The 26,684-nt window shown below is 38.6% G+C and overlaps 1 protein-coding gene across 1 annotated transcript in view; it reads right to left on the bottom strand.

Annotated features, from left to right (window-relative positions):
* The window catches only part of LOC136875915 (fibrous sheath CABYR-binding protein), a 381,453-nt gene that overhangs the window by 257,462 nt on the left and 97,307 nt on the right, over nucleotides 1–26,684 (bottom strand). Inside the window, exon 8 of the mRNA XM_068228254.1 lies at nucleotides 6,685–6,740. Coding sequence (XP_068084355.1) covers nucleotides 6,685–6,740 — 56 coding nt within the window. The remainder of the gene's footprint in view (nucleotides 1–6,684; nucleotides 6,741–26,684) is intronic.

The following is a 26,684-nucleotide window of genomic DNA, read 5'->3' on the forward strand; positions in this document are numbered from 1 at the left end:
TAAACCTTTTCCTCATTCTTCTGGGATCTCTTTCTTCCCCCAGATTATTCTAGATAATCTATATATCCACTGTAGCACTATTGGTCCTACTGCTTTTATAATTTCCATAGTTACCTCATTCACTCCTGCTGCTTTACCGCTCTTCATTTTTTGTATGGCTTCCTCTATTTCTAACATCGATATCTCCTTTTCTTGTTCTCCTTCATTCCTCATTGTTTCTTCTTGCTCATTCTCATCTACCAGTTCACTGTATTTAATATTTAGCAATTCTGAGAAGTATTCTTCTCATCTTTTTAGTACGTCATCTCTTTGCGTCAATATCTGCCCTGTTTCAGTTTTTAAAATTTTGTATCTTCCCTATTTTGTACACTATTTTTCACCGAACCATACAAAACCTTTTTACTACCCTTTATATCCCCCTGTAAAGTTTCTGTGAAACTTTCCCAGCTCTTCTGTTTCCCTTCTTGTACTATTTTCTTATATACCTTTTTGGCTTCTTTATATTTCTGCCAATTCTCTGTACTATTGCTGCCTATCCACTTCCTCCAAGCCATTTGTTTCTCTTTAACTGCTTCCTTTACCCTGCTGTTCCACCAAGGAGTCTCCTTTTCCTTTTTCCTCCCTGATAGTCTTCCACAGGTGTTTACTGCACACTTTACAAATCCATTTCTGAAACACGTCCATTCCTCTTCCACACTGTTCGTGTCATCTTTGGAAATTTCTTTCTTCAGATACTCTTGAAACTTTTCGCTCATTTCTTTCTCTTTTAACTTCCATCCCTTTATTTTTCTTTCCCTTTTTTCTATTAACTTTATTCTTTTACCAAGTCTTAATTTGGCTACCACCACTTGATGGTCTCCTTCGAAATCTGCTCTTGGCACTGCTGTCACATCTTCCAGTTGTCTATATTTCTCCTTCTCCACCAGAATAAGATCAATCATTGTCTTTGTCTTTCTATCTCCCCAACCATATCTAATTATTTTTTGGGAGTTCCTTTTTCTAAACCATGTATTGCCAACAATCCATTCTTTCTACAAAAATCTATTACCAAATCTCCTTCTTCATTTTCGTTTCAATAACTATAGGGGCCAATTACCTCTTCTTTTACCTAATTGTCTGTTCCAACATGTGCATTCATGTCTCCCATTATTACAACCTCTTTGTCTTCAATACAACTTTCCAGTTCTTCTAGAAACTCTTCAAAACATTCATCTGCATTCCCCAATTGGGGGTGCATAAACCTGTATAAAATCCTTGATTCCACTCTCAAGTCCAAGTCTTTAATTATCCTGTCACTGATCTGATCAATTTTGTCCACATATTACACAAGGTCTTCTTTCAATATAACACCAAGACCATATTTTGCCATCTTTCCTCCACTCCAATATAATCTACATGCTTCCTTCAATTATTTTTTACCTTTCCCCTTCCATTCTGTCTCACTTATTCCCATCACTGTTATGTCTTTCTTCTCCATATACTCTATCAGTTCTTTTACCTTGCCATTCAAAGTCATGACATTGATGATACCAATTCTTGTGATGTCTGGTAGCCCACTTTTCACAGTTCCCCCAGAGCACTGGGAACTGTGCGTCATTTCAGGGTGATGCCCTAGCATTTTCTGAGGCCTTAATTCACTCACACTCATTTTATAGGCTGTTTGTACAATGGGTTCACCACTCCCAAAGGCATTTTATTACCTTCTGCCAGGTTCAAATTAGGCCGCCCCTAACATGGAATCAGACGCCTTTTGTAGCCGTTCCTCTGGAGTACAGATGCTAAGGGTTTGCCCCTTCTGCCATCACCACCATACCAAAGTCCATCTTCTATGCCATAGATGTCGTTGAGGTCTTCACCCATAACCCAGGGCAAGGGCAATCAATATTTATGACCGCTGGAGAAAGGGTGTCCCAGTATTTTAAAGCCCCCGGGAATTGGGCTACCTGTTGTTCCGCGGGTTGTAGTGGGTATTTCAACCAGCCCTACGTACTGTAGGGACCCCTTATCCGCCACCTGAGGATGCACTCTGTAGGAGTCGGGTGGATATTATACAACTATATAACTCCTAAAGTACTTGGTAGATTTTCTCAAGAATTTTATAGTTTGCAGCTGTTATTATGGCCCCAATGTTGGCAGTGCGAAAATAATTCTGTCTTAACTCCAAATAGACTTTACAGATGGATCGAACCATCACCCTATATGGTCATGCTCACTGCGTGAAGCCGGCCCAAGGCGGCCATGCCACTGCTGTGTACGTCAGCGGAGTTTGGCGGGCTTGCCTATCCTTCACCTTGCGCAAAGTTTAACTCTCATACTTCAAACTTGCTTTCACGTAGCAGTGTTTTCGGTACAATATATACGAGGATTGGGGCAAAAGTCATGGCAACTATTTTTTTTCTTGTAGATATGTGAACGGATCACAAACGTATATGTGTCATGTGGAAGTTCTGCAGGCATAGTGTGTATGCAGAACAACAGATGGCTCTGTGATAGCTAGTAGTAGTGCAGCGAGGGCTGTGAAATCAGTCAGTTGGTGAGCGTCGTGCAAGACGGAAGTAACCCGTGTTGAACAGCGCGCTTACATCAAAGTAGCTGTTCTCCGAGGAAGAAATGCGATGGAATGTTACAGTAAATTAGTGGAAGCCCTTGGGAATAATGCCCTACCATACCGTACGGTAGCACGGTGGATAGGAAAGTTTCAGCAAGGACGTGTGTCAAGCAGTGATGAGCAATGTTCGGGACGACCTGACAGTGTGCGACCGACGTGGCATGTGCTGTCATAGAGCAGCTCCTGGATGAAGACAGACGATGGACGCTAATGGAGTTAGAGAGGGCAAGTGACATCGAGAAATGCACCACAGGATATTGCGTAATGAGCTGCAACTGCGCAAAATCGCATTGCAGTGGGTACCGCATGAACTGACAGAAGTTCGAAGGTGGGTGCGCTATACATTATGCTCCGACCAACTTGCACGCTGGCAACAGGACAGTGATCAATTCTTGTGACAAATAAGCACCATCGATGAATTTTGGGCCGGGGCATACGAATCAGAACTGAAACGTCAGTCTGCGGAGTGGCAACATGCTGGATCACCAAGGAGGCAGAAGGTCCATCAGAATCCTTTCCCAGTCAAATTGATGGTGATCGTCGCGCATGATGTCAGGGGTGTCATTGTTTGCCACTTTGTTCCACATGGCAGAACAGTGACCGCACAGTACTACAGGGACTTCCTGGTGCAACAGGTACGACGTGGCATTCAGGAGAAACGTCCGGATTTTGTGGACAGTGCAATAATCCTGCACGACAATGCAAAACCACATTAAGCAGAGTGTGTAGGGCAGCTACTGCGATGTTGGGGATGGGAAGAATTGGAGCACCCACCGTACTCTCCCAACATTTTGCCCTGTGACTTTGATCTCATTTGAAAGAATAAGGAACCACTACGTGGTACGTGGTTTGCAACACGAGAGGACATTGCTAATGCTGTGCGCCAACAGGTGACCCGATTCACATATAGTGCGGCAGATGTTGAGGCAGATGGTATTCAGAGCCTCCCACATCATTGGCAGCGTGTGGTGTCAGTAGCAGGGGACTACTTTGACGGTCTTTAGGCCCAGGTTTGTCATGTCAACTTTGTGTGTACTGTGTTGTCATTCTTTTGGACCGGGAAGGCCATATTGCCCTGTATACTACCGTAATAAATTAGTGTGTTACGATATTTCAGTGCTATTCATTGTCCACACATGTAGTTAACACCTTGTCCTTTTGTCTGTATATGTCGCATTTTCCAACCGGACTGGTATCTTCAAGAAAAATAAATGGTTGCCATGACTTTTGCCCTAACCCTCAAGTGTGTGTATATATATATAAAACACATACACTGCCGAGAAAATAATTAGAACACCTGGAAAGACGATGTCAATTTTGATCTGGTGATGGCATATGCCCCCTGGGGTAGTAGATGTACTGATGATAGTTTTCGTATCATCCACCAACAGACAGCAAACTTGCCATAGCTACCAGAGTGTCATCTGTGTCTAACATTTAAAAGGGAATTCTCACAGCCATAAGGCTCAGTGTGGTGCAAAGGTGTAAAGCAAGCATGCTATGGAGATGCAATCATGCTTCCTTCAGCCAAGTGAGCAAGTCTGAAAGTGGTCAAATTGTGGCCTTCTGAGTGGCAGGATATTCCTTTTAGAGAATTACTGCACAAGCTGGATGTGCCACATCAGTTGGGCAATGATGCTGACAACAGTACTCAAGTAAACATTCTCACACTTATAGACGAGGTTCTAGATGTCCAAGCAGCACAGACCTCTACCAAGATCGTCGTATTGTAAGGATAGCAGTAGCAGATCACACAGCTAACACAACACAGATTAGAGTGAATGTGAGCCCAGAAGTATCAACATGAATTGTTGCGAACCAGTTATTAGCAGTGGGACTATGGACATGCACAACTCTGGCCTGTCTTCCACTCACACCACAGCATCAACGAGCACAGCTCGGCAGGAGGATTGGGAGGATCACCTGGAGGATGCAATGGTGTGCTGTGGTCTTCAGCGATGAAGATTCTGTCTGCATGCAAGAGATGGTCGTTAGTGCATCCAATGGAGAGCACTGCATCGTAGAGTTCATTCGTCCAAGACATGCTGGCTCCACTCCAGGCCTTATGATCTGGGGTGCGATAAGCCACAACTCTCGTTCACCTTTGGTATTTGTGAAGAGAATCCTGACCACTGCTCGGTACATGCAGAATGTTGTTAGATCCGGTCTTTTGCTGTTCTTGCAATAGAAAGGTGATGTGCTGCTCCAACAGGATAATGCTTGCCCACACACTGCCTGGGAAACTCAACATGTGCTGCAAGATGTGCAGCAACTTCCCTGATCAGCACGATCTCCGGACTTGTCTCCAATTGAGCACGTATGGGACATGATGGGATGTCCAGTGACTCCTGTGACTTGACAGCACACAACTCTTACAAAACTACACGAACAGATTGAGCAGGTATGGAATAACATATCCCAGGACAGTATATGCCACCTGTATGATCGACTGCATGCCAGAGTCACCGCCTGCATTGCTGCCCGTGTAGGCTACACCACGTAATAATATGGGTGCCTTAGTATGGGTCCATACTTGGTACCTCAGAACTGCTTGACTGCTGATGTATGTAATAATTTCATATACTCCATATGTATTGTTTTTACAATAAATCTTGAGTGAATTGGAAGTCTCTCAAAAGGTGCTCTAATTCTTTTTTTCTGATTATATATATATATATATATACACAGAGAGAGAGAGAGAGAGAGAGAGATAGTGTTGTTACCACAAAGATGTGCACACACAAGAAATGCTGTCAATTATGTACCCTATTTAATTTACAAATTATATATACGTATTAAAAAACACACAAATAAACTGCCATCTTGAACAAAATAAGTAGAATAATAAGAAGAAAAGGAAGAAGAAGAATAAGAAGAAGAATGCTCCATTAGCATGTCAAGAGAATTGCAACGCGAGTTCACGACTTTTACTAGCAACTCTCATTAACAACTCCACTCACCTCCCAAGACTACCTCTTTATATACATTGCCTGGCCAGGCTTCTAGAAGAATATGACACACCATGCTTTCTTGTGATTTCGAGACTCTCCAATAACCTATTTACAATGAAAGGAATTTTCTGTAACTCTCTGGTGCCAAAGATATGTTGTTCTGGATTATTACCGTGTGTTGCACAACACTGCATTGGACTCGAAACCGACTTTCAACCTATTAGGTTGTGTTACGTACATTTAGTACGTGTTGAAGAGATGTTAAGTACAGAATATAAATGGCCAACCAGACACCAGTGGGATCCGAACCCACAACCTCCGGATTTCGCGTTGGTTGCTCTACCAACTGAGCTATGGTGGCCTAGGCCATCTTTGTTCTGTTGGAAAGGATCTTAGCTACGGGTCAGGTACTACTACCATCACACTGTAGAGTGCGTTTAAGTTGCCCGTTGAGGGCCAAGTCAATGAATATTGAATTTTCACGACCCCACTGTAATCGAAACTGACTTTCAACCTATTAGGTTGTGTTATGTACATTTAGTACGTGTTAAAGAGATGTTAAGTACAGAATAAAAATGGCCAACCAGACACCAGTGGGATCCGAACCCACAACCTCCCGATTTCGCGTCAGTTGCTCTACCAATTGAGCTATGGTGGCCTAGGCCATCTTTGTTCTGTTGGAAAGGATCTTAGCTACAGGTCTGGTACTACTACAATCACACTGTAGAGTGCGTTTAAGTTGCCCGTTGAGGGCCAAGTCCATGAATATTGAATTTTCACGACCGCATTGTAATCGAAACCGACCTTCAACCTATTAGGTTGTGTTACGTACATTTAGTATGTGTTGAAGAGATGTTAAGTACAGAACAAAAATGGCCAACCAGACACCAGTGGGATCCGAACCCACAACACGACCTAATAGGTTGAAAGTCGGTTTCGATTACAAAGCGGTCGTAAAAATTCAATATTCATTCACTGCATTGGACTTATAGATCATATATACAGGTAATAATAAACTATATACTGTACTATTAATTATATGATCATACATTAAATAAACTTGCATCAATAGAGAGATAAGATACAGATTTATAGTTACTAAAATGATTTAAAAGAATTTATTACCTCTTGATAACATAGTATAGAGTGCATTTCTGTCAACCACTTCAGCAGGAGGTCCTCTGCAATGGAAGAACAATTGTTATAAATCCAATCAATTATTTTTTTAAATTTCATGGAATAAATGATAGTATGTTAGTACCAACATTCCTTTTTATTAACAGTTTCACCTCAAGTTCACCTTTTGTTAATGTGCCACCATTAAAATACCTGATAGTAGATCAGTCTGAACCTTGTTACAAAGTATCTTGATTAAAGATATTAATTTCCTTTTGTGTAATCTCTGAAACTTGAGTCTGATTGTCATGAGAATGGTAGCTGAAAGTTCAGATGATCATCTTAAGATCCATAAAGATGATATTCCTCTTCAACTTACTGTCAATAATGTAGGTTCCTCCACACACAACCTGGCCAAATACCTTGGAGAACTACTTAAACACCAATGTGGTCCAGTTGGCAAGCCTGTGGGCCAGATCTGGCCTGAGTTGAAATAAAATGGCCTTGAATACCCTTTAATGTTTCTTTTTAAACCCTACTTCTATATTTTTATGTTTCCCCTGTTATGTCACAAAAGTACCATTTATTACTGTACTACTCCCACTTGTCTGAATCTTTCACTAGCATGACATGCAGCACGTAATACTACTGAAAAGGAAAATTAAACTCCCACTCACCAAAATTGGGCAGATGACCTCATTTCCCATGATGGATTAAAATAATTTGGAAAATGTATGATCATCTAAATGTAACATTATTATTTTTAATATATATTTTTAAGTTTTTTTCTTTGCTATTGGCTTTACGTCACACCGATACATGTACGTCTTATGGCGACGATGGGACAGGAAAGTGCTAGGACTGGGAAGGAAGCGCCGTGGCCTTAATTAAGGTACAGCCCCAGCATGTGCCTGGTGTGAAAATGGGAAACCACGGAAAACCATCTTCAGGGCTGCCGACAGTGGGGTTTGAACTTACTATATCCCGAATACTGGATACTGGCCGCACTTAAGCGACTGCAGCTATCGAGCTCGGTTATTTTTAAGTTGGAAAAGTGATTTACACTATAACACACTATTGTAACTATAACTTTCATTGGTACTACCTCCTAAATCAATACTTTTGGTCAATAAATAAGGTATGTCATCATCCAAAATCCATCTCTCATTGTCGGTGTTGCCAACTGGCTATATCTACAAGTCGTTAAAAATCAGCTCAAGTACTGTATTGCTACAAAGTTGCTAAATAGTCTACTAGTACTATGAAATAAAATTTCAACAGTTGATTTACCCCACCAAGCACCATCTCTCAATCCACCCACATCCACCCCCCCCCCCCTCTCTCTCTCTCTCTCTCTCTCTCTCTCTCTCTCTCACTATCTCTCTCTCTCTCTTGCTCCCCCCTCTCTTTCTCTTGCAACTTGCTCCCATGCCATCTAGATAGCTAACCTAAAATTCCAGGCAAGATTATGTTCAGAGTTGGCAACCCTCCCAGAGGAACCAGAGTAGCACTTACTATACTCAGTGACAAGACCTGGCCAGCCACTTATAAAGTGCCCTTTGTTAGACAGTGAAAGTGAGTAGACGTATGATCTTCAACAGGTGACTGTCATGATAGACAGTGGGTCTATGCCATGGCTGGTGGGCAAAAAACGTAGGACATACTGAAACTGATCATTTAAGAAGGAAGATATACTGCATATTTAAAAAATCATGCCTTAGCTTATAAATGTTAAGCTCCAGCATTTATTTCTATTCTGTTTATTATTAAATAATGTAGGTAAAATCGAAATTGTCTATTCTCAAACAAGTGATAGGGCAAGAGTTAGTGAATTTACACCCTTTTTTAGTATCATCATGCAGGGCTAACTTAGGTTTTTGATCTGCTGTATTATGCTAATGTCATAAAGATGTGCAAGTGTGTTTACCTCAGAATTCTCTTCACACCTTATTCGCTGCAGCTTTGGTTTTTGATATTTAAGCTTCTTGTGCTTTTTTATAATTAAGATTCATTTCCCACTGGTCACAGTTTAGGTTGGACTTACCCTTATTCATGAGGTTTCCTATGATTCTTGAATCCCTTTACTCTACTGATATTCATCTTCATTTTTTATTATTTTTTTTTATCATTACTTTTTGAGTAACCCTGCTTGTTGGCTGTCTATTTGGCATGAGATTAGCTCTTATTTTCTTTGGTGGATATATCTAATTATGATCTGTTTTGGCTGTGGCTTTCCTTACTTCCTTTTTCAAGGTAACTGAGTGAATTACACCTGAATTCCATTCTGGATAGCTCAAGATATAATTTAAATCTTGTGATAATATATTCTGTAACTTAGTAATATGGAACTGGCATCCCTGTATAGTATGTGTTCCTGTGTATTCTCTTTTAGGTAGGAAGTTAGGTGGAAGATTTTGGGCAGTTGTCCATTGCATGAAATAACATTCTCTTTCTAATTTCAAAATTACTATAATAGGCAGTCATTGTATTAGTTCTTGAAAAGATTACTGCAAACTGCACACAGCATTTACAATCTTACATTACTGTTGAGGCTGATTCTCTTAATATTTCTTAAAATTTATTATTGTTGTGAAAATGAAAATCCACAACCTGTATCCAGTCATTCGACTGGGTCAGGAATGGAATGAATGAAGCCCCCATTTAGTGGCGAGGACTGGAATTGTGCTGGCTGCCGAATTCTGTTGCACTCCTCTGCAACAATGATTAATGAATGACAGATGAAATGAAATGTTAATGGAGAGCGTTGCTGGAATGAAAGATGACAGGGAAAACCGGAGTACCCGGAGAAAAACCTGTCCCACCTCAGCTTTGTCCAGCACAAATCTCACACGGAGTGACCAGGATTTGAACCACGGAACCCAGCGGTGAACCATGGAGGCTCTTATTATTATTGTATCCTTTCTTATTATTAATGCCTATTATCTCTAATTATATCCTGTGAACTCTATACATTTACGAGGGTTGATTCAGAAGTCAAGGGAACTATTTTTTATTTCCCGAAAATATGCCAACAACAAATGTGTTATACCTGCATTAGAAGGTATGTTACATTTACTTCATAATGTTGCCGGTAGATGGAGTATGGATGCATCAGTCTGACTGTGATCATGCTCCCTATTTCTGATATCTCATGACAGTGGTGCATAATGGAAATAACTGAAGTCAAACAGCGTCCATACATCTTAGTCCATATGACTTCAACCTTATTCCCAAATTGAAGAATCCATTGCATATCAAATGCTGTGCCAACAAACAAGACATTGTGCGAGGATTTTCGTCGTGAGGTAGCACACATTGACAAATCTCATGCACCTGATGGTATTTTCCAACTTCCTCATTGATTGTGACAAACTACAGATAACATAGAATATTGCTTTAAAGGATGTGAAACAGCTTGTACAATATGCACAAACTATTGTATATTGGTTGTATGAGAATAAAATATACAAAGCAATAATTTTAAAATGCCATGTTTGTGCTTTTACATTACCAGAGATTCCTGTATCCTTACCCCATGTGGTGTCACCTTTAATACTTTGTCGTACACTTCTAAATGTAATTAATACCTTTCCTGTGTTGGAGCTTTATTGAAAATGTCAAAGAGAAAAAATATCCAAAGCTCTTAGTATTCATTGGAAATTATGTCCATGCAAATTAAATGTATACATACATACATACATACATACATACATGTATTTATTTATTTATTTATTTATTTATTTATTTATTTATTTATTTATTTATTTATTTAATTAATTAATTAAGCATGAAGAACCCCACTGAAATACAATTTGGAAATTTTGTCTCTGCATTTTTTGTTCCTTACTGCTTTACTGCTTACTGCTTTCTAACCTTCCACACTGTTACATATACCACAAGAAATTATAGTTCTGAAAGAAATAAGGGAAACATTTTTACAATACGGTATATCAAGAATTCACTACATGTAAGTTCACCAGGGGGAAAAATGTTCCTTGCCCTGTGTAGAGTAACAGAAAAGAAGCTCACGCTCTTCACACAAGCTGAAATTCAAGGCTGAGATGTGCCAGTAGCAGATTTTGAATATGCAGAGGTGGTTCCAATTCTTTGTGCAGTCTTTTCAGATAGTTCATGAGGGTTACAAGTTTTATCCAAAACCTTCAAGCAATTCCTATACTGAAGTATTGGTTCTACAGTTGAACACTGCAGTTTGTGAAGAAGTGTAACTATTTTCCTCAGCCAAATCAGCCCCCTCAAAAACACTTCTGAGAAAGGGTGCCCGTCCTAAATGTGAATACTCTAAGATGATGCAGAATAACATTATACAGTCATAAGGATATACATGTAAGAAAGAAAATACAACCTTTAAAATGATAATCTTGGCGCAGAGCATCTTCAGGAGGCAGCCCCATCAAAAACACTTCTGAGAAAGGGTGCCCGTCCTAAATATGAATACTCCAAGATGACGCAGAATAAATGAGACAGCCCCAAGGGGAATGTTACACTTTACGATTACATCGAGAGGCGTTCAATATCTAATTTACAAAAACAAAGAAATGGGAACTGTCTCTTAATCCAAATCTGATATGACCAGCCGGAAGGCTAAGTCATTTTAAGAAAAATTTGCCGACTGAAGGAAAAACGGGTAAGCTCCGGCAAAAGAAATAAAACAGAACACTACGGGGCTGCCTCCTGAAGGTGCCCTGCACTAGGATAAATATCTTAAATGTTGTTCTCCTTTCTTACATGTACATCTTTATGACTGTATAATGTTACTTTCCCTTTTCCAATCAAAATCAATCAATCAATCAATCAATACTGATCTGCATTTAGGGCAGTCGCCCAGGTGGCAGATTCCCTATCTGTTGCTTTCCAAGCCTTTTCCGAAATGATTTCAAAGAAATTGGAAATTTATTGAACATCTCCCTTGGTAAGTTATTCCAATCCCTAACTCCCCTTCCTATAAATGAATATTTGCCCCAGTTTGTCCTCTTGAATTCCAACTTTATCTTCATATTGTGATCTTTCCTACTTTTATAGACGCCATTCAAACCTATTCGTCTACTAATGTCATTCCACACCATCTCTCCGCTGACAGCTCGGAACATACCACTTACATGTAATAAATATCATTTTTGGTCCGTATTGATGATATTTGATTGAAATAATAACATTAAGTTATTTATTAGACCACCTAATCAATACAAAATCGTCTTGGATGATTTACATAAATTTGTTAGCTAATAGTGGTACATGTTTTGCCTTCTCTGAAGGCATCATCAGCCATAGTCTTAACCTTAAATTAAAAATAAGCGTCTAAATAACATGTAGTAATGAAATGAATTTTAAAATCTTGAAGAGATTTGAAGTAAAATAACATTAAAAATAACAATGATGGTTTGAAAATACAATGTGATGAGATACAATAGTGGAAGTATTAACAAAATTAACATTAGAAGGCTGCTGAAATAAGTACAATGGATAAAACAACAGATTGTTATACAACAAGTAGTAAGATTGCATAAAAGTAAAGTTGATAGTCTGGCGGTTATAATTAGACGATGGCGAAAAATCTTATATAATCAAAGTAAAAAAGAGAGAATAAAAGTCAAAGTTAGTCGAGAGATCCGAAGTTAATCATGATCTTGAAGATAAAAGACGAAAGTCAGATGCATATGGTACGTTTCTTGCTTCCATTTACAGATTCCACTTTTATATGCTTTTTCAACTAGAATATCTACAAACTCACAATTTACAACACTTGAACATCACTTCAAATTTTGAGATGGTCCATAGTGATCCTATTTGAAACTGTTCTTCAACTTCTATTCACCAACTTCATATCCTCAACGTGTTCTACAACTTCACCATATGCATCTGACTTTCGTCTTTTATCTTCAAGATCATGATTAACTTCGGATCTCTCGACTAACTTTGACTTTTATTCTCTCTTCTTTACTTTGATTATATAAGATTTTTCGCCATCGTCTAATTATAACCGCCAGACTATCAACTTTACTTTTATGCAATCTTACTACTTGTTGTATAACAATCTGTTGTTTTATCCATTGTACTTATTTCAGCAGCCTTCTAATGTTAATTTTGTTAATACTTCCACTATTGTATCTCATCACATTGTATTTTCAAACCATCATTGTTATTTTTAATGTTATTTTACTTCAAATCTCTTCAAGAATTTAAAATTCATTTCATTACTACATGTTATCTAGATGCTTATTTTTAATTTAAGGTTAAGACTATGGCTGATGATGCCTTCAGAGAAGGCGAAACATGTACCACTATTAGCTAACAAATTTATGTAAATCATCCAAGACGATTTTGTATTGATTAGGTGGTCTAATAAATAACTTAATGTTATTATTTCAAACATACCACTTAGTCGAGCAGCTCTTCTTCTTTCTCTCAATTCTTCCCAACCCAAACATTGCAACATTTTTGTAACGCTACTCTTTTGTCGGAAATCACCCAGAACAAATCGAGCTGCTTTTCTTTGGATTTTTTCCAGTTCTTGAATCAGGTAATCCTGGTAAGGGTCCCATACACTGGAACCATACTCTAGTTGGGGTCTTACCAGAGACTTATATGCACTCTCCTTTACATCCTTACTACAACCCCTAAACACCCTCATAACCATGTGTAGAGATCGGTACCCTTTATTTACAATCCCATTTATGTGATTACCCCAGTGAAGATCTTTCCTTATATTAACACCTAGATACTTACAATGATCCCCAAAAGGAACTTTCACCCCATCAACGCAGTAATTAAAACTGAGAGGACTTTTCCTATTTGTAAAACTCACAACCTGACTTTTAGCCCCGTTTATCAACATACCATTGCCTGCTGTCCATCTCACAATATTTTCGAGGTCACGTTGCAGTTGCTCACAATCTTGTAACTTATTTATCACTCTATAGAGAATAACATCATCCGCAAAAAGCCTTACCTCTGATTCCACTCCTTTACTCATATCATTTATATATATAAGAAAACATAAAGGTCCGATAACACTGCCCTGAGGAACTCCCCTCTCAACTATTACAGGGTCAGACAAAGCTTCACCTACTCTAACTCTCTGAGATCTATTTTCTAGAAATATAGCAACCCATTCAGTCACTCTTTTGTCTAGTCCAATTGCACTCATTTTTGCCAGTATTCTCCCATGATCCACCCTATCAAATGCTTTAGACATGTCAATCGCGATACAGTCCATTTGACCTCCAGAATCCAAGATATCTGCTATATCTTGCTGGAATCCTACAAGTTGAGCTTCAGTGGAATAACCTTTCCTAAAACCGAATTGCCTTCTATCGAACTAGTTATTAATTTCACAAACATGTCTAATATAATCAGAAAGAATGCCTCCCCAAAGCTTACATACAATGCATGTCAAACTTACTGGCCTGTAATTTTCAGCTTTATGTCTATCACCCTTTCCTTTATACACAGGGGCTACTATAGCAACTCTCCATTCATCTCGTATAGCTTCTTCGGCCAAACAATAATCAAATAAGTACTTCAGATATGGTACTATATCCCAACCCATTGTCTTTAGTATATCCCCAGAAATCTAATCAATTCCAGCCGCTTTTCTAGTTTTCAACTTTTGTATCTTATTGTAAATGTCATTGTTATCATACGTAAATTTTATTACTTCTTTGGCCTTAGTCTCTTCCTCTATCTCGACATTATCCTTGTAACCAACAATCTTTACATACTGCTGACTGAATACTTCTGCCTTTTGAAGATCCTCACATACACACTCCCCTTGTTCATTAATTATTCCTGGAATGTCCTTCTTGGAACCTGTTTCTGCCTTAAAATACCTATACATACCCTTCCATTTTTCACTAAAATTTGTATGACTGCCAATTATGCTTGCCATCATGTTATCCTTAGCTGCCTTCTTTGCTAGATTCAATTTTCTAGTAAGTTCCTTCAATTTCTCCTTACTTCCACAGCCATTTCTAACTCTATTTCTTTCCAGTCTGCACCTCCTTCTTAGTCTCTTTATTTCTCTATTATAATAAGGTGGGTCTTTACCATTCCTTACCACCCTTAAAGGTACAAACCTGTTTTCGCATTCCTCAACAATTTCTTTAAACCCATCCCAGAGTCTGTTTACATTTTTATTTACTGTTTTCCACCGATCATAGTTACTTTTTAGAAACTGCCTCATACCTGCTTTATCAGCCATATGGTACTGCCTAACAGTCCTACTTTTAAGACCTTCCTTTCTATCACATTTATTTTTAACTACCACAAAAACAGCTTCATGATCACTAATACCATCTATTACTTCAGTTTCCCTATAGAGCTCATCTGGTTTTATCAGCACCACATCCAAAATATTTTTCCCTCTGGTTGGTTCCATCACTTTCTGAATCAGCTGTCTCATTTCTTTCTGACAGTATTATGTGATTTAAATGTTTCACCATGAACAGTGGAACATTATGTAAGATGTTCCGGCCTAAGGTTACATAACTGAAATTGTACCCTCTGTGTAAATTTGTAATTATTTTTGGAAACTATTTTCAATTTTTAGAGGTGTAATTTTGTTGATTATTTGTGCTTTAATTTTCACCTAAATTGTTAAGTAAATTTATTGAATTGGAATCACCACTGATTTTGCTTCTTCAGCATTGCCAATACCTTTCACCGCCTGGATACGGTTCCTAGCTGCTTCCCACCTATCCTTCCTTAGCCGTCGTGTTGGTTAACCTGTTTGTTATTGTTTGTTTTCTGTGCTTAATGTGTGTATGGTTTTAATTTCGTGCATGCCTTCATCATTATTATTATTATCATGTCTCTTTGCGTTAATTTGTGTTTGTGTGTAACAACGAGGTTGCACAGTGGTAGCAGGTATTATTATTATTATTATTATTATTATTATTATTATTATTATTATTATTATCATTATTATTATTATTATTATTATTATTATTATTATTATTATTATTATCATTATTATTATTATTATTATTATTATTATTATTATTATTATTATTACTACTTGTAGCCGTATTACCCCGTAATAGGAGGGAAGTTGATGGCAATTATAACCTAAGATTTAATTAAAGTATTACCTCGTAGTGCCTTTTGGTCAACATGTCTCATGCTATCGATGTTCCATTCCATTTGAGGAAGGAGGAATTAGCTTACAAACTTCATATTCGTAAGTTGAATTTGACAGGAAGGGTTAGAGATGACATGACCTTGTTAAAACAATCGCTAAAAAACCTGTTGTCATCTCCGGGTTATCAACAGATGAAGTGTGCGCATCTTTGTGAATTGTTAGAGATAAAATCATTGAATTTAACGCCATTATTTTGTCCTTTTGTTCCTCTGAACCGTCTAATGCTCAGTTAACACGTGTGAAAGCCCAAGTGCAGCATTACGTGGACAGAATTCGCGACCTGTTAGCTCATAAATTATCTGTAAACGAGTGACACGAGTGCGAGTTGTTATTATCACAGTTTTCTGGATTGCTGGAAGGCAAAGCATTGCCTAGCTCCAGTTCAGTAGTTAATGTGTCTGTTCAATCTGAAACTTGTGACAGTAACACTATTTCTGTATCAACTGCTTCACAAATTAATACTATGGTGACTTGTGATAATGTTCCCCTGCAATCTTCTCCTGCTATATTAGATTGCTCTTGGTAAACTGTCAAAGTGTAGTAAATAAACAATTAAAATTCGGTACATTGATGGAATCTTATGAGACTGATGTGGTGATAGGAGTGGAATCGTGGTTGAAAGAAGGGGTGGGTAATAGAGAAGTATTTCCAGAAGGGTACACAGTCTATCGTAGAGACCGAGGAGATAAAAAGGGAGGGGAGGGGGTGTTTATTCTGGTGAAGGAAACTTACTGTTCACATGAATGGTTTACCGATGAAAGGGATGAAATATTAGGGATAAAATTAGTTTGTGATAATATGAAGGAGGTGGGAATTATAGGAACATACAGGCCTGGAAGAGAGGAAAGAGACATGGAAATATTTGAGAAAATAATAGATTATACTCGTAAAAACAATAATAATGATAGGGTAATAATTGGGGGGAGATCTAAATTTACCTGAAGTTGAATGGAATGGAGCTGCAAGTGAAGCCCATGAACAGAAACTGGCAAATAAGTTAATTTGGGAGGGAGGATTTACACAAGTAGTACAAGAACCGACTCGTCTCAATAACTTACTAGATGTATTCTTGGTTAAACCATGGGAAATTGTTGATAAAACTGAGGTAATTGAAGGAATAGGAGACCATAAGGCTGTAATAATAGATGTAGGACTCGTACCAAAAAGGCTTAATAAGAGGGTTACACAAGACAAGAAATTGTACAGAAAAACTAAAGTTGATGAATTTGGGACTTACCTTAAATCACAATTCAGTTGTTGGATAAGTGAAGGGAGTAATGTGGATACACTTTGGGCTAAATTTAAAGGAATCATTTGGGAAGGAGAGAAGAAATTTGTACCTGTTAAGAAGGGTAAAATGACCTCAGACCCTGTTTATTATACAAGGGAAATGAGAAAATTAAAAAGAAAATGTAGAATAGTAAACAGGAAAATCAAAGGGGGTAGGGAGAGTAGAGAAACTAGAAAATAGCAAATGAGGGAAGTGAATAGAGTGAAAAAGGAAGCAAAAGAGAATTATATGAATGGCATACTTCAAGAGGGTAATGACCACAAAGGGAAATGGAAAAAGCTGTATTCATATATCAGGAATCAAAAAGGAAAAAGAATCCAAATTCCTACAATGGTGGGAGAAGGGGGTGAACACTATTTAACAGATACTGAGAAAGCAAACCTATTTAGTAGGGAATTTAGAGATTTTTTTTTTTGTTAGGGGTTTTACGTCGCACCGACACAGATAGGTCTTATGGCGACGATGGGATAGGAAAGGCCTAGGAGTTGGAAGGAAGCGGCCGTGGCCTTAATTAAGGTACAGCCCCAGCAATTTAGAGATTCAGTAGATGATTGTCAAGAGTTGGAAACCGAAACAGAAGATAGAGAGGGAGAGAGACAGAGGGAAACTAGAAGCTTCTCATTCACAAACGAAGATATTTTCAGAGAAATCCAACTGCTTCAGCAAGGAAAAGCAGCAGGAAGTGATCAAATTACTGGGGAGGTATTAAAGACAATGGGGTGGTACATAGTGCCTTATTTAAAATTTCTCTTTGACTATGTCATAAATAATAGTGTAATACCAAAGGAATGGAAGGAATCTATAATAATACCAATTTATAAAGGAAAGGGTGATAAAAGGAAACCAGAGAACTACAGACCAATCAGCCTGACCAGTATAGTTTGTAAAATACTGGAGAGTTTAATATCGAAGTACATCAGAGGGATCTGTGATGATAAAAATTGGTTCATGAGGAGCCAGTATGGATTTAGAAAGAAAATTTCTTGTGAGGCACAACTGGTGGGATTTCAGCAGGACATATCAGATCAGTTGGATTCAGGAGGTCAGTTAGATTGCATAGCCATAGATCTTTCCAAAGCCTTTGATAGAGTGGAACATGGAATATTATTAAAGAAATTGGAGGGAATAGGATTGGACATAAGGGTTACACGTTGGATAAAAACATTTCTAAATTCAAGGGTTCAGAAAGTCAAAGTAGGAAATAATGTATCTCAGGAAAAGAAAGTTTGGAAGGGAATTGCACAGGGTAGTATAATTGGTCTGTTACTTTTCTTAATATACGCAAATGATTTAGGGAACAATATAACATCAAAAATAAGATTGTATGCAGATGACATAATTGTTTATAGGGAAATAAACAACATTGAGGATTGTTCAGAATTACAAAGGGACCTTGAAAGTATCCAACAATGGGTTGAAGAAAATAATATGAAGGTTAATGGAGGCAAATCAACTGTTACAACATTTACAAACAGGAGCTTTAAAACTGAATTTGAATATACTTTGGATGAGGTAGTTATCCCAAAAGATGGCAAGTGCAAATACTTAGGTGTGAGATTTGAAAGTAATTTGCACTGGAAGGGTCATATTGATGACATTGTTGGGAAAGCATACAGATCGTTACATGTCATAATGAGGCTACTTAAAGGATGCAACAAAGAATTAAAAGAAAAAAGTTACTTGAGTATGGTTCGTCCATTATTGGAATATGCAAACAGTGTTTGGGATCCTCACCAAGAATACCTAATAAAAGAAATGGATAGTGTGCAGAGGAAAGCAGCAAGATTTGTAACAGGGGATTTCAGGAGAAAGAGTAGTGTATCAGAAATGTTAAAGGAACTTGGGTGGGAAACTTTAAGTAAGAGAAGGGAGAAAACTAGACTTATAGTATTATATAGAGCCTATACGGGAGAAGAAGCCTGGGTAGATATCCGTGAGAGGCTTCAGTTGGAAAATAATTATATCGGCAGGACTAACCACAAATATAAAATTAGAAGGAATTTTAGCAGAAGCGATTGGGGTAAATTTTCATTCATTGGGAAGGGTGTGAAGGAGTGGAACAGTTTACCAGGGGTAGTGTTTGATCCTTTTCCAAAATCTCTACAGATATTCAAGAAGAGAATAAACAGCAACAGAGAAAATAAATGAAGTGTTAGAGGGCATTCGACCAGTGCAGGTTATTGTAAATTAAAAAAATGTGTGTGAATAAATTAATTCCATCCCCAAAGTAGGGGACTGCCTGTAGGGGTGAAGTACAGTGGGAACTTCGAGGGCCCTGGGACCGCTATGGTAGCTGTGAAGGCCCTTCAGGAACTCTGAAAAGTGGTGGCAAAAGGGGCTCTGGTTAAGACGCAGCAGGTCGTTATGCTACTTAGGATCCAGAACGGCTAAAAAAAAAAAAAAAAGTAAATAAATAAATGCAATGTAAATATTAATCTTATACCAGTTGTATAGTATCATTTGAAGTAATTCCACATACTGTATATCAGTTGACTATATTTGTAAGTAGTACAGGAGATATTATAAGCAGAATTTTGTAAACAATATAAATTTATTAAGGATGAGCTGTGTGTTTAATAGAAAACATTGTTAGCGTAAATTGTATAATATTGTATTATAGGAAAATTTTCTTCTCTTGTTAATTTAATATTTAGTGCTTGACAATAATGTATTTTAGTGTACCATTTGCCACCGAGGTAGACACCTCATTTGCAAATAAAGAGATTTTGATTTGATTTGAAGTGATTCTCAGCCCATGAGTAATACCAGTGGTGCTTCTTCTACTGTGTCTTTATCTCAACCTTCGGTTGCAACCCAAGTTGTTTCTCCTCTAATTATGCAAAGATATCCCCATGTCCAAGTGTCACCTGTATCGAATGCTTCAGTGGTGTCATAAATGTGCAAAAATGTTTCGCAGATGCGAATATCTGTGCTGGTTTCGATGCAATCTAGCTGCAGTCCTAACCTCACTTTTAGTACACCTACCCTTTCCCAGGGGCGTTCAAATCAAGATTTCTATACAACTGTGATGCCTTCTCTTAACTAATCCAGTCCTGTTCAGGTACCTACTACACCTGCTGCTTCTCAAATTTTTTCTAATTTACCTCACCCTTTAACTGCTATATTTAAGGGTGTATCCAAGTTCGCCGCTAATTCAGTTGACGAAATCATTGTCTTTCTACGTTTTTTGGTATAATTTAAAGATCAGGGTATAGTGTATTCTTCAAGTACTGACAATTTCTTCCTAGTCTTATATCCACATGTATCTGGAGCTGTGTCTGAGCATTGTCATAAGAGCCATTTCTGAAAAGTGGACAGTTGACCAATTTCATGCGCATGTGCTTGAGTTCTTTATTCCTTCCCATGCTTTGTCTTCTTTGGTGCAGAAGTATTATTTTCGTGTGCAGCATTTGAATGAAACATTGTCTGAATATATTCAAGACATTAAGTTCAATGCTAGGATTTTATGCTCAACTATTCTAAGTCGCAAATGGTTGCTAGCATTGTTGAGGGTCTTGCACCAAATTATCGATCATATCTTGCTCTGTCACCACGACCCACTACGTTCGCTCAGTTGGAAGCTATCACTGTTTCTGCTAAGGCATTAGGTATGCCGACCAGCTACGCATTGCGTTAGCTCCTCCTCCTACGAGTATGTCTTCTCAGGTCACTAGTACCGTTTCTACTTCTTCCAAGCCTCGTAATTCACATGCATGCTATAGTTGTAGCTCCACTGATCATTTCCAGCAGAAATGTTCTAAGATTGGGCCCTTAGGCAATTCAAAATCTGCCGTGGGTGGTCAACTTCAAAATTTCCAGAGGAATTATCCTAAGATTGAGCCCTTAGGCAATTCAAATCCTAATGTGAGTAGAGTTTCTCCCTCCACTAATCATTGCAGATACTGTGGGTCAAATAGACATTTTTATAGACAGCGTCCTTGCAATTCTTCTGGGTCTGGGCGTTCTGGTAATGGCAATTCCAGCTGACTAACCGCCAATTCTTGTGCCAAACCTCATAGTGTATCTTCATATTTCGTCTGTTATCGCTGTCAATTAGATGACGACTTACCCAATCCTGTAGGTGATTATAAGCCTCAGTCTGACCCTAGTGTCAATTTCCTACAATCTTGTGGTATTTCTGCTATTCCTCCATGTAAATTACCTTACATATGCCTAGAAGTGAACAATGAACCTGTTTGTGCTTTAGTTGATTCTGGAGGTAGCCTCACCTTGATGAGCGAAAATTGGTATAACTCTGCAAAATCTGTAAGTTCCTTGCCTTGAAACCTGTATCTTTAACCTGCCATACAGCTAATTATAATTCCTTGAATGTGATTGGAAGTCTGAGTGTCAAAATTAGAATAGGTAATTTCATGTGGAAAATGCCTGTGCTAGTGGCAGAAGATTTATCTTGTCCTTTCATTCTGGGTGCAAATTTTATTGCCAAAACTGGTATGAATTTGGACCTTCAATACAATGAATTCCAGTTTAAATTTTCTGTTAGGATCTTTAACTTGTGTAATCGTTCTCCTATCCTTCCTTATCATGTCAATGCTGTCTCTGAGGACACAAGTGAACCCAAAGCTTTTGACTTTAACCATTTTCCTGATGACCAGGCCAACCAAGTTAGGAATCTTTGTAATAAATTTCCTGATGTGTTCACAGACAGGTGTGACCAATGTTTTGGAATATAACTGTTCATTCTCCTCTGTATCGGTTGTTGCCTCCTAAGGTGAAAGCCCTTAAGGCTATCATTGACCAAATGCTTGCTGATGGTGTAATACGTCCCTCTAAATCTGTGTACTCTTCTCCCACATTTCTGGTCCCTAAATCACAGGGTGGTTTTCGGCCTGTAAATGACTATAGAATGTTGAATAAGAGAGTTGTGGTTCAATCCATTCCTCTTCCTGACTTATACTCTTGTTTCTCTTGGTTTGCTAATGCCAAAATTTTTACCACTTTTGATTTGAATCAGGCACATTAACAGATACCTCTTGCTGAGGAATCCAAGCATCTCTCGGCTTTTGCCACTGAGTGGAACCTCTAAGAATTTCAAAGTGTACCGCTTGTATTGGCTACACGAGCTGCGGTTCTCACTCGGTTGCTGGATAATGTTTTGTCAGACACTAAATTCAAATTTGGATGATTTGGTTAAATTTAGCAAAACTTTTAAAGAGCACCTTGTTCATCTCAATGAAGTCCTTGAAAGACTCCATAAAGCAGGACTAACCCTTAAGGCTAGTAAAGTTACTTTCGCACAGCCTCAGATGTCCTTCCTAGGGCATATAGTGTCTGAGAAAGGTGTTTCTGTTGACCAATCTCATACTGCAGCTATTAAAAATTTTCCAACTCCTAAAGATGTCAAGGCTGTCGCTAGGTTCGTTGGCATGGTTAATTTCTTCCGTAAATTCATCCGTAATTTCGCTGAAAGAGCAGCCCCATTAAACGCCTTGAGGAGAAAAGATGATGAATTTGAGTGGGGTGATGCCCAACTTGAAGATTTCTATGATCTGAAAACTGCCTTATATAACGCTCCTGTGCTGGTGATGCCAGATTTTTCTAAATGTTTCATTCTCCAAACCGATGCCTCATCTACAGGTATATCTGGTGTTCTCCTTCAGGAATTTGAAGATGGACGTCATCCTATTTCTTATGCTTCCCGTGGCCTAAATCCTGCTGAATGCAACTATTCTGTATATGAATTGGAAGCCTTAGCTGTTGTTTTCTCTTTGGAAAAATTTAGAATGTACCTTGAACATCTACCTTTTGATCTTGAAACAGATAATCAGGCACTGAGTTGGGTACTGGCCAAGCCAAGAAGAACAGCTTGTCTCGCACGTTGGGCAGTACGCATCTCAGCTTTTCAATTTGAAGCTCGTCACATTCGTGGAACTCAAAATGTTGTTGCTGACAGTCTCAGTAGGATGTTCTATTCTGGCAGTTCTGATCCTCAATCAGAGGTTGTTGATCTCTCTCCTGAACAAGTTTCGGCCTTTGTTAATGTAGTTTTGACGAATTCTCCTTTTCTTTTCAAAGATATTTCTAAACATCAGAAAGATGATCCTGAATTGCAGAGTATTATTGACAGGATTAAGTCTGGTGAACATGTCAAACCATACGTCATCAAAAATGGTGTTCTGTGTTGTCCTGCTCGTGGTCGCAGAGATCCCAAAATCGTTGTTCCAGCTAATTTAGTTCCAGCTCTTTTCAAATATTTTCATGAATCCCCTGTCGGTGGACACCTTGGCATGTTCAAAACTAGAGAAAAAATTTGTAAACATTTCATTTGGAAATCTATGGATGGTGAAATCTGCACCATGGTCATATCTTGTAAAAACTGTAACATTAGTAAACCTGCTCCTAATACTCGCCTTGGTTTGTTGTCATCTGAGCAAGCTTCTTGCCTGATGGAGTGATTATTTATAGATTACATTGGTCACTTAGCGCGATCACGGACTGGTCATCGTTTCATACTTGTGTGTGTTAATGCATTCTCGTGTTTTACATGGCTGTTTCCTACTCGTATGGCTAGTGCTAGTACTACCATTTCTTGCTTGAAACAGATCTTTGCTTCATTTGGACCCTGTCAATTTTTGGTGAGTGATAATGCTGAAGCTTTAACATCTGTGCAATTCCATAATTTCTGTTTTGACCTATCTATTTCTCATGAGACTACCACAACTTATTATCACAGGCCTAATTATGCTGAAAGAGAAAATCGAAATCTAAGATCTGCTCTTATTGCATACCATTTGTCTGACCACTCCAAGTGGGATTCTTCACTTAATTGGCTATCATTTGCTTTCAATACTGGCGTTCATGAAAGTCATAAGCAAACTCCTGCTTTGTTGATGCTAGCATTCACCCCTAATTCTCCACTTTCTAATCTGTGGTCCATTAACGATCATCTACCTGATGTCGCTAATCTAGAAACGATCCGTGCTGCTTGGCACCGTGCTCATAAAAATTTGAAGGTTTATTATGCTAAAGTTCAACGTAACTACTGTATAATCACGGGCGAAGACCGCACAATCTGTCTGTGGGTGACCAGGTCTATGTAAAGACTCATCCCACTAGTAGTGCTGCGGACTATGTAATTAGTAAGTTATTCCCCAAATTTCGAGGTCCCTGCATGATTTTGAAATTTTTAATACCTGTGTCATTGTTAGTCAGTGATGCTGAAGGGATTTATCACATTTATCGCAAGAAAAATTCCTTGTTGTGAGATAATACTTTAGAAACTATTTTTGTTTTGGGGTAGTTATAAGGAATTAGTTGTAAGCAAATTCTAGTTAATGGCTGCACAGCATTTTTCAGGTTCTGTAGTTAGTAATTTAGTTTAGAGTTACCTTAGTTGTAATGGGAATGGTCATTTATGATCCTGTTAGGTGTAAGTTAGTATGTATTTTGGGTAGGATTAAGATCTTCATAACTAGGGATTGTAGTAAAAAATTTTGGAATCAGTGTAAACTCCTGTAGAGCTTTTTGAGTTTCTTTTAACCATTTTCTAAATTTTATCTTGAAGTTATCTATAGTGCTTGCCTAAAGGGGGAGGGGGGCTAAGGTAGTCCCAAACCTGTGGGGGAACCTCCCAAATGAAGGTCGTGGAGACACCAGTTGGGTGCCTCCAAGCTCTTGTCCACCAGGGTGGCTTTAGCTTGTGAAATTCCCTGTCTGCTGCAGATAAATTTATGTTGCAGTGGCTGGAGGGGGATGCAATCCCCGTTTCTTCTGTGTGCCTAGAGGAGAGGTGCGTTATGTCTTGGGCTCTGCCGTTCTGCACTGCAACCCAGTGACCAGATGTCCAGGTGACAACTACAGTTTCTGCCTGACAACTGGCCGTGCCTAGTTAAGGGGCACCGTCTACATGGTGGTGACCATCATCCCATGCCAAAGATCCTGATGACTACATATTTACCAGACAGAAACTGACGTGCCCATTGGTGGTGCGCAATATCATCATATATTTTTGGACATGTTACCTTGCAACCAGATATTTTAAATATGCCAGTCGTGCTAGACTGTGCTCGGTTATGGAGGAACCATGTAACAACGTGTTTGTGAACCCAGTTTGAACTGACATAATGTGGAGGCTGAAGACATCGGCCGAGTCATCAGTCACATAATCAGAAAAAAAACTAGTGGTGTTACTGTGTAAATAAAGGAACAAACTCAAAACTCAATGCAGAAGATATTCTTATTTTGTTTCCATAATGTTTTTTATTTCCAGGGGACGTTTAAGTTTTTTTAAAGAAAAAAATCAGTGTTGGTGTCTGGTGGACACAAAAATAACAGTAAATTTTTTTTTTAATCTTTTCACAGTGTATATTTTATGTCCTTTTTCTTTCAGTGAACATTAAGTTGATTGATTGTTTTTAAAAAAATTACACAGAAACTGGACTGCTAAGTAAAGTGTTTGGTTGTCGTGAAAAATTGAAGTAAGATGTAATAATTATGAGACATGCTGTAGTAAACACGCTAGATCAGGATGGGATGCTTCCAGGAGTTTCCGGTTTCATCATATTGGATTAGTTTCAAAATTTCTCGATGCTACTCGGTGTTCGTTATCAGCACTTTGTGCTGGGCCCTCATTGGATAAAATAACAGTAGTTGTGATTGGCAAATGAAGGAAAATACGGACGCTCATTGGTTGTTTTCCAATTTCCTAATTTCCGGAGAGGAGCTCATGGCTAACGCCAAGCTCTGCTGAGCCACCTTTCTGTTTTGACCGCTGAAGGGAGAGGTTGCCTCCTCGAGCTGACGGGTCTTCTTGGCCCCTCCAACAGGTAAGCACTTAGCTTTTTCATTTTTTGGCTAGTAATCTTCTAATGTAGTGTTCCATTTTATTTATTTTGCCGGAGCTTACCCGTTTTCCCTTCAGTCGCCAAATTTTTCTTAAAATTGACTTAGCCTTCCGGCTAGTCATATCAGATTTGTGTTAAGAGACAGTTCCCATTTCTTTGATTTTGTAAATTAGATATTGAACGCTTCTCGATGTAATCGTAAAGTGTAACTTTCCCCTTGGGGCTGTCGCATTTATTCTGCGTCATCTTGGAGTATTCACATTTAGGACGGGCACCACACGAAATGGCATCAGTGATGCTAAGTATGTGAATTGCTAGACTTGTTCAATTGACATGCTGAACCTTAGCCTGTGTCGCATCCGTTGTTAGGCTTTTGGTCTCATCTGCATTTATTTTCAGGCCATACCTAGCAGCAATGTTAGCTATACAGACAAGTATGCATGTAGATTCTGCCTCTGTGCCAGTAAAGATGACACCGTCATCACAAAACATGAAGCCGGTCAAAAAGTAACATTCATTATACTGAACCCCTTGTCTACTCCAAAAAAATTTCCTCACAATAGAATTAACTACCATACTGAAAAGCAATGGAAGACATACAGCCAGCTCCATGGGGAAGGGTCTGTTCACCAGCTGTTTGTGCGACCTGATGATACCAAAATCTGTATGGTACCCAGAACATCGAAGGGTTGTGGAAATCGTTAAGAGAGAGGAACAGGAGGGGAATATTATTTGCAAGTTCCTGTCTAGGCAGTTA

This window comes from Anabrus simplex, chromosome 6, assembly GCF_040414725.1.
Source record: "Anabrus simplex isolate iqAnaSimp1 chromosome 6, ASM4041472v1, whole genome shotgun sequence".
NCBI lineage: Eukaryota > Metazoa > Arthropoda > Insecta > Orthoptera > Tettigoniidae > Anabrus > Anabrus simplex.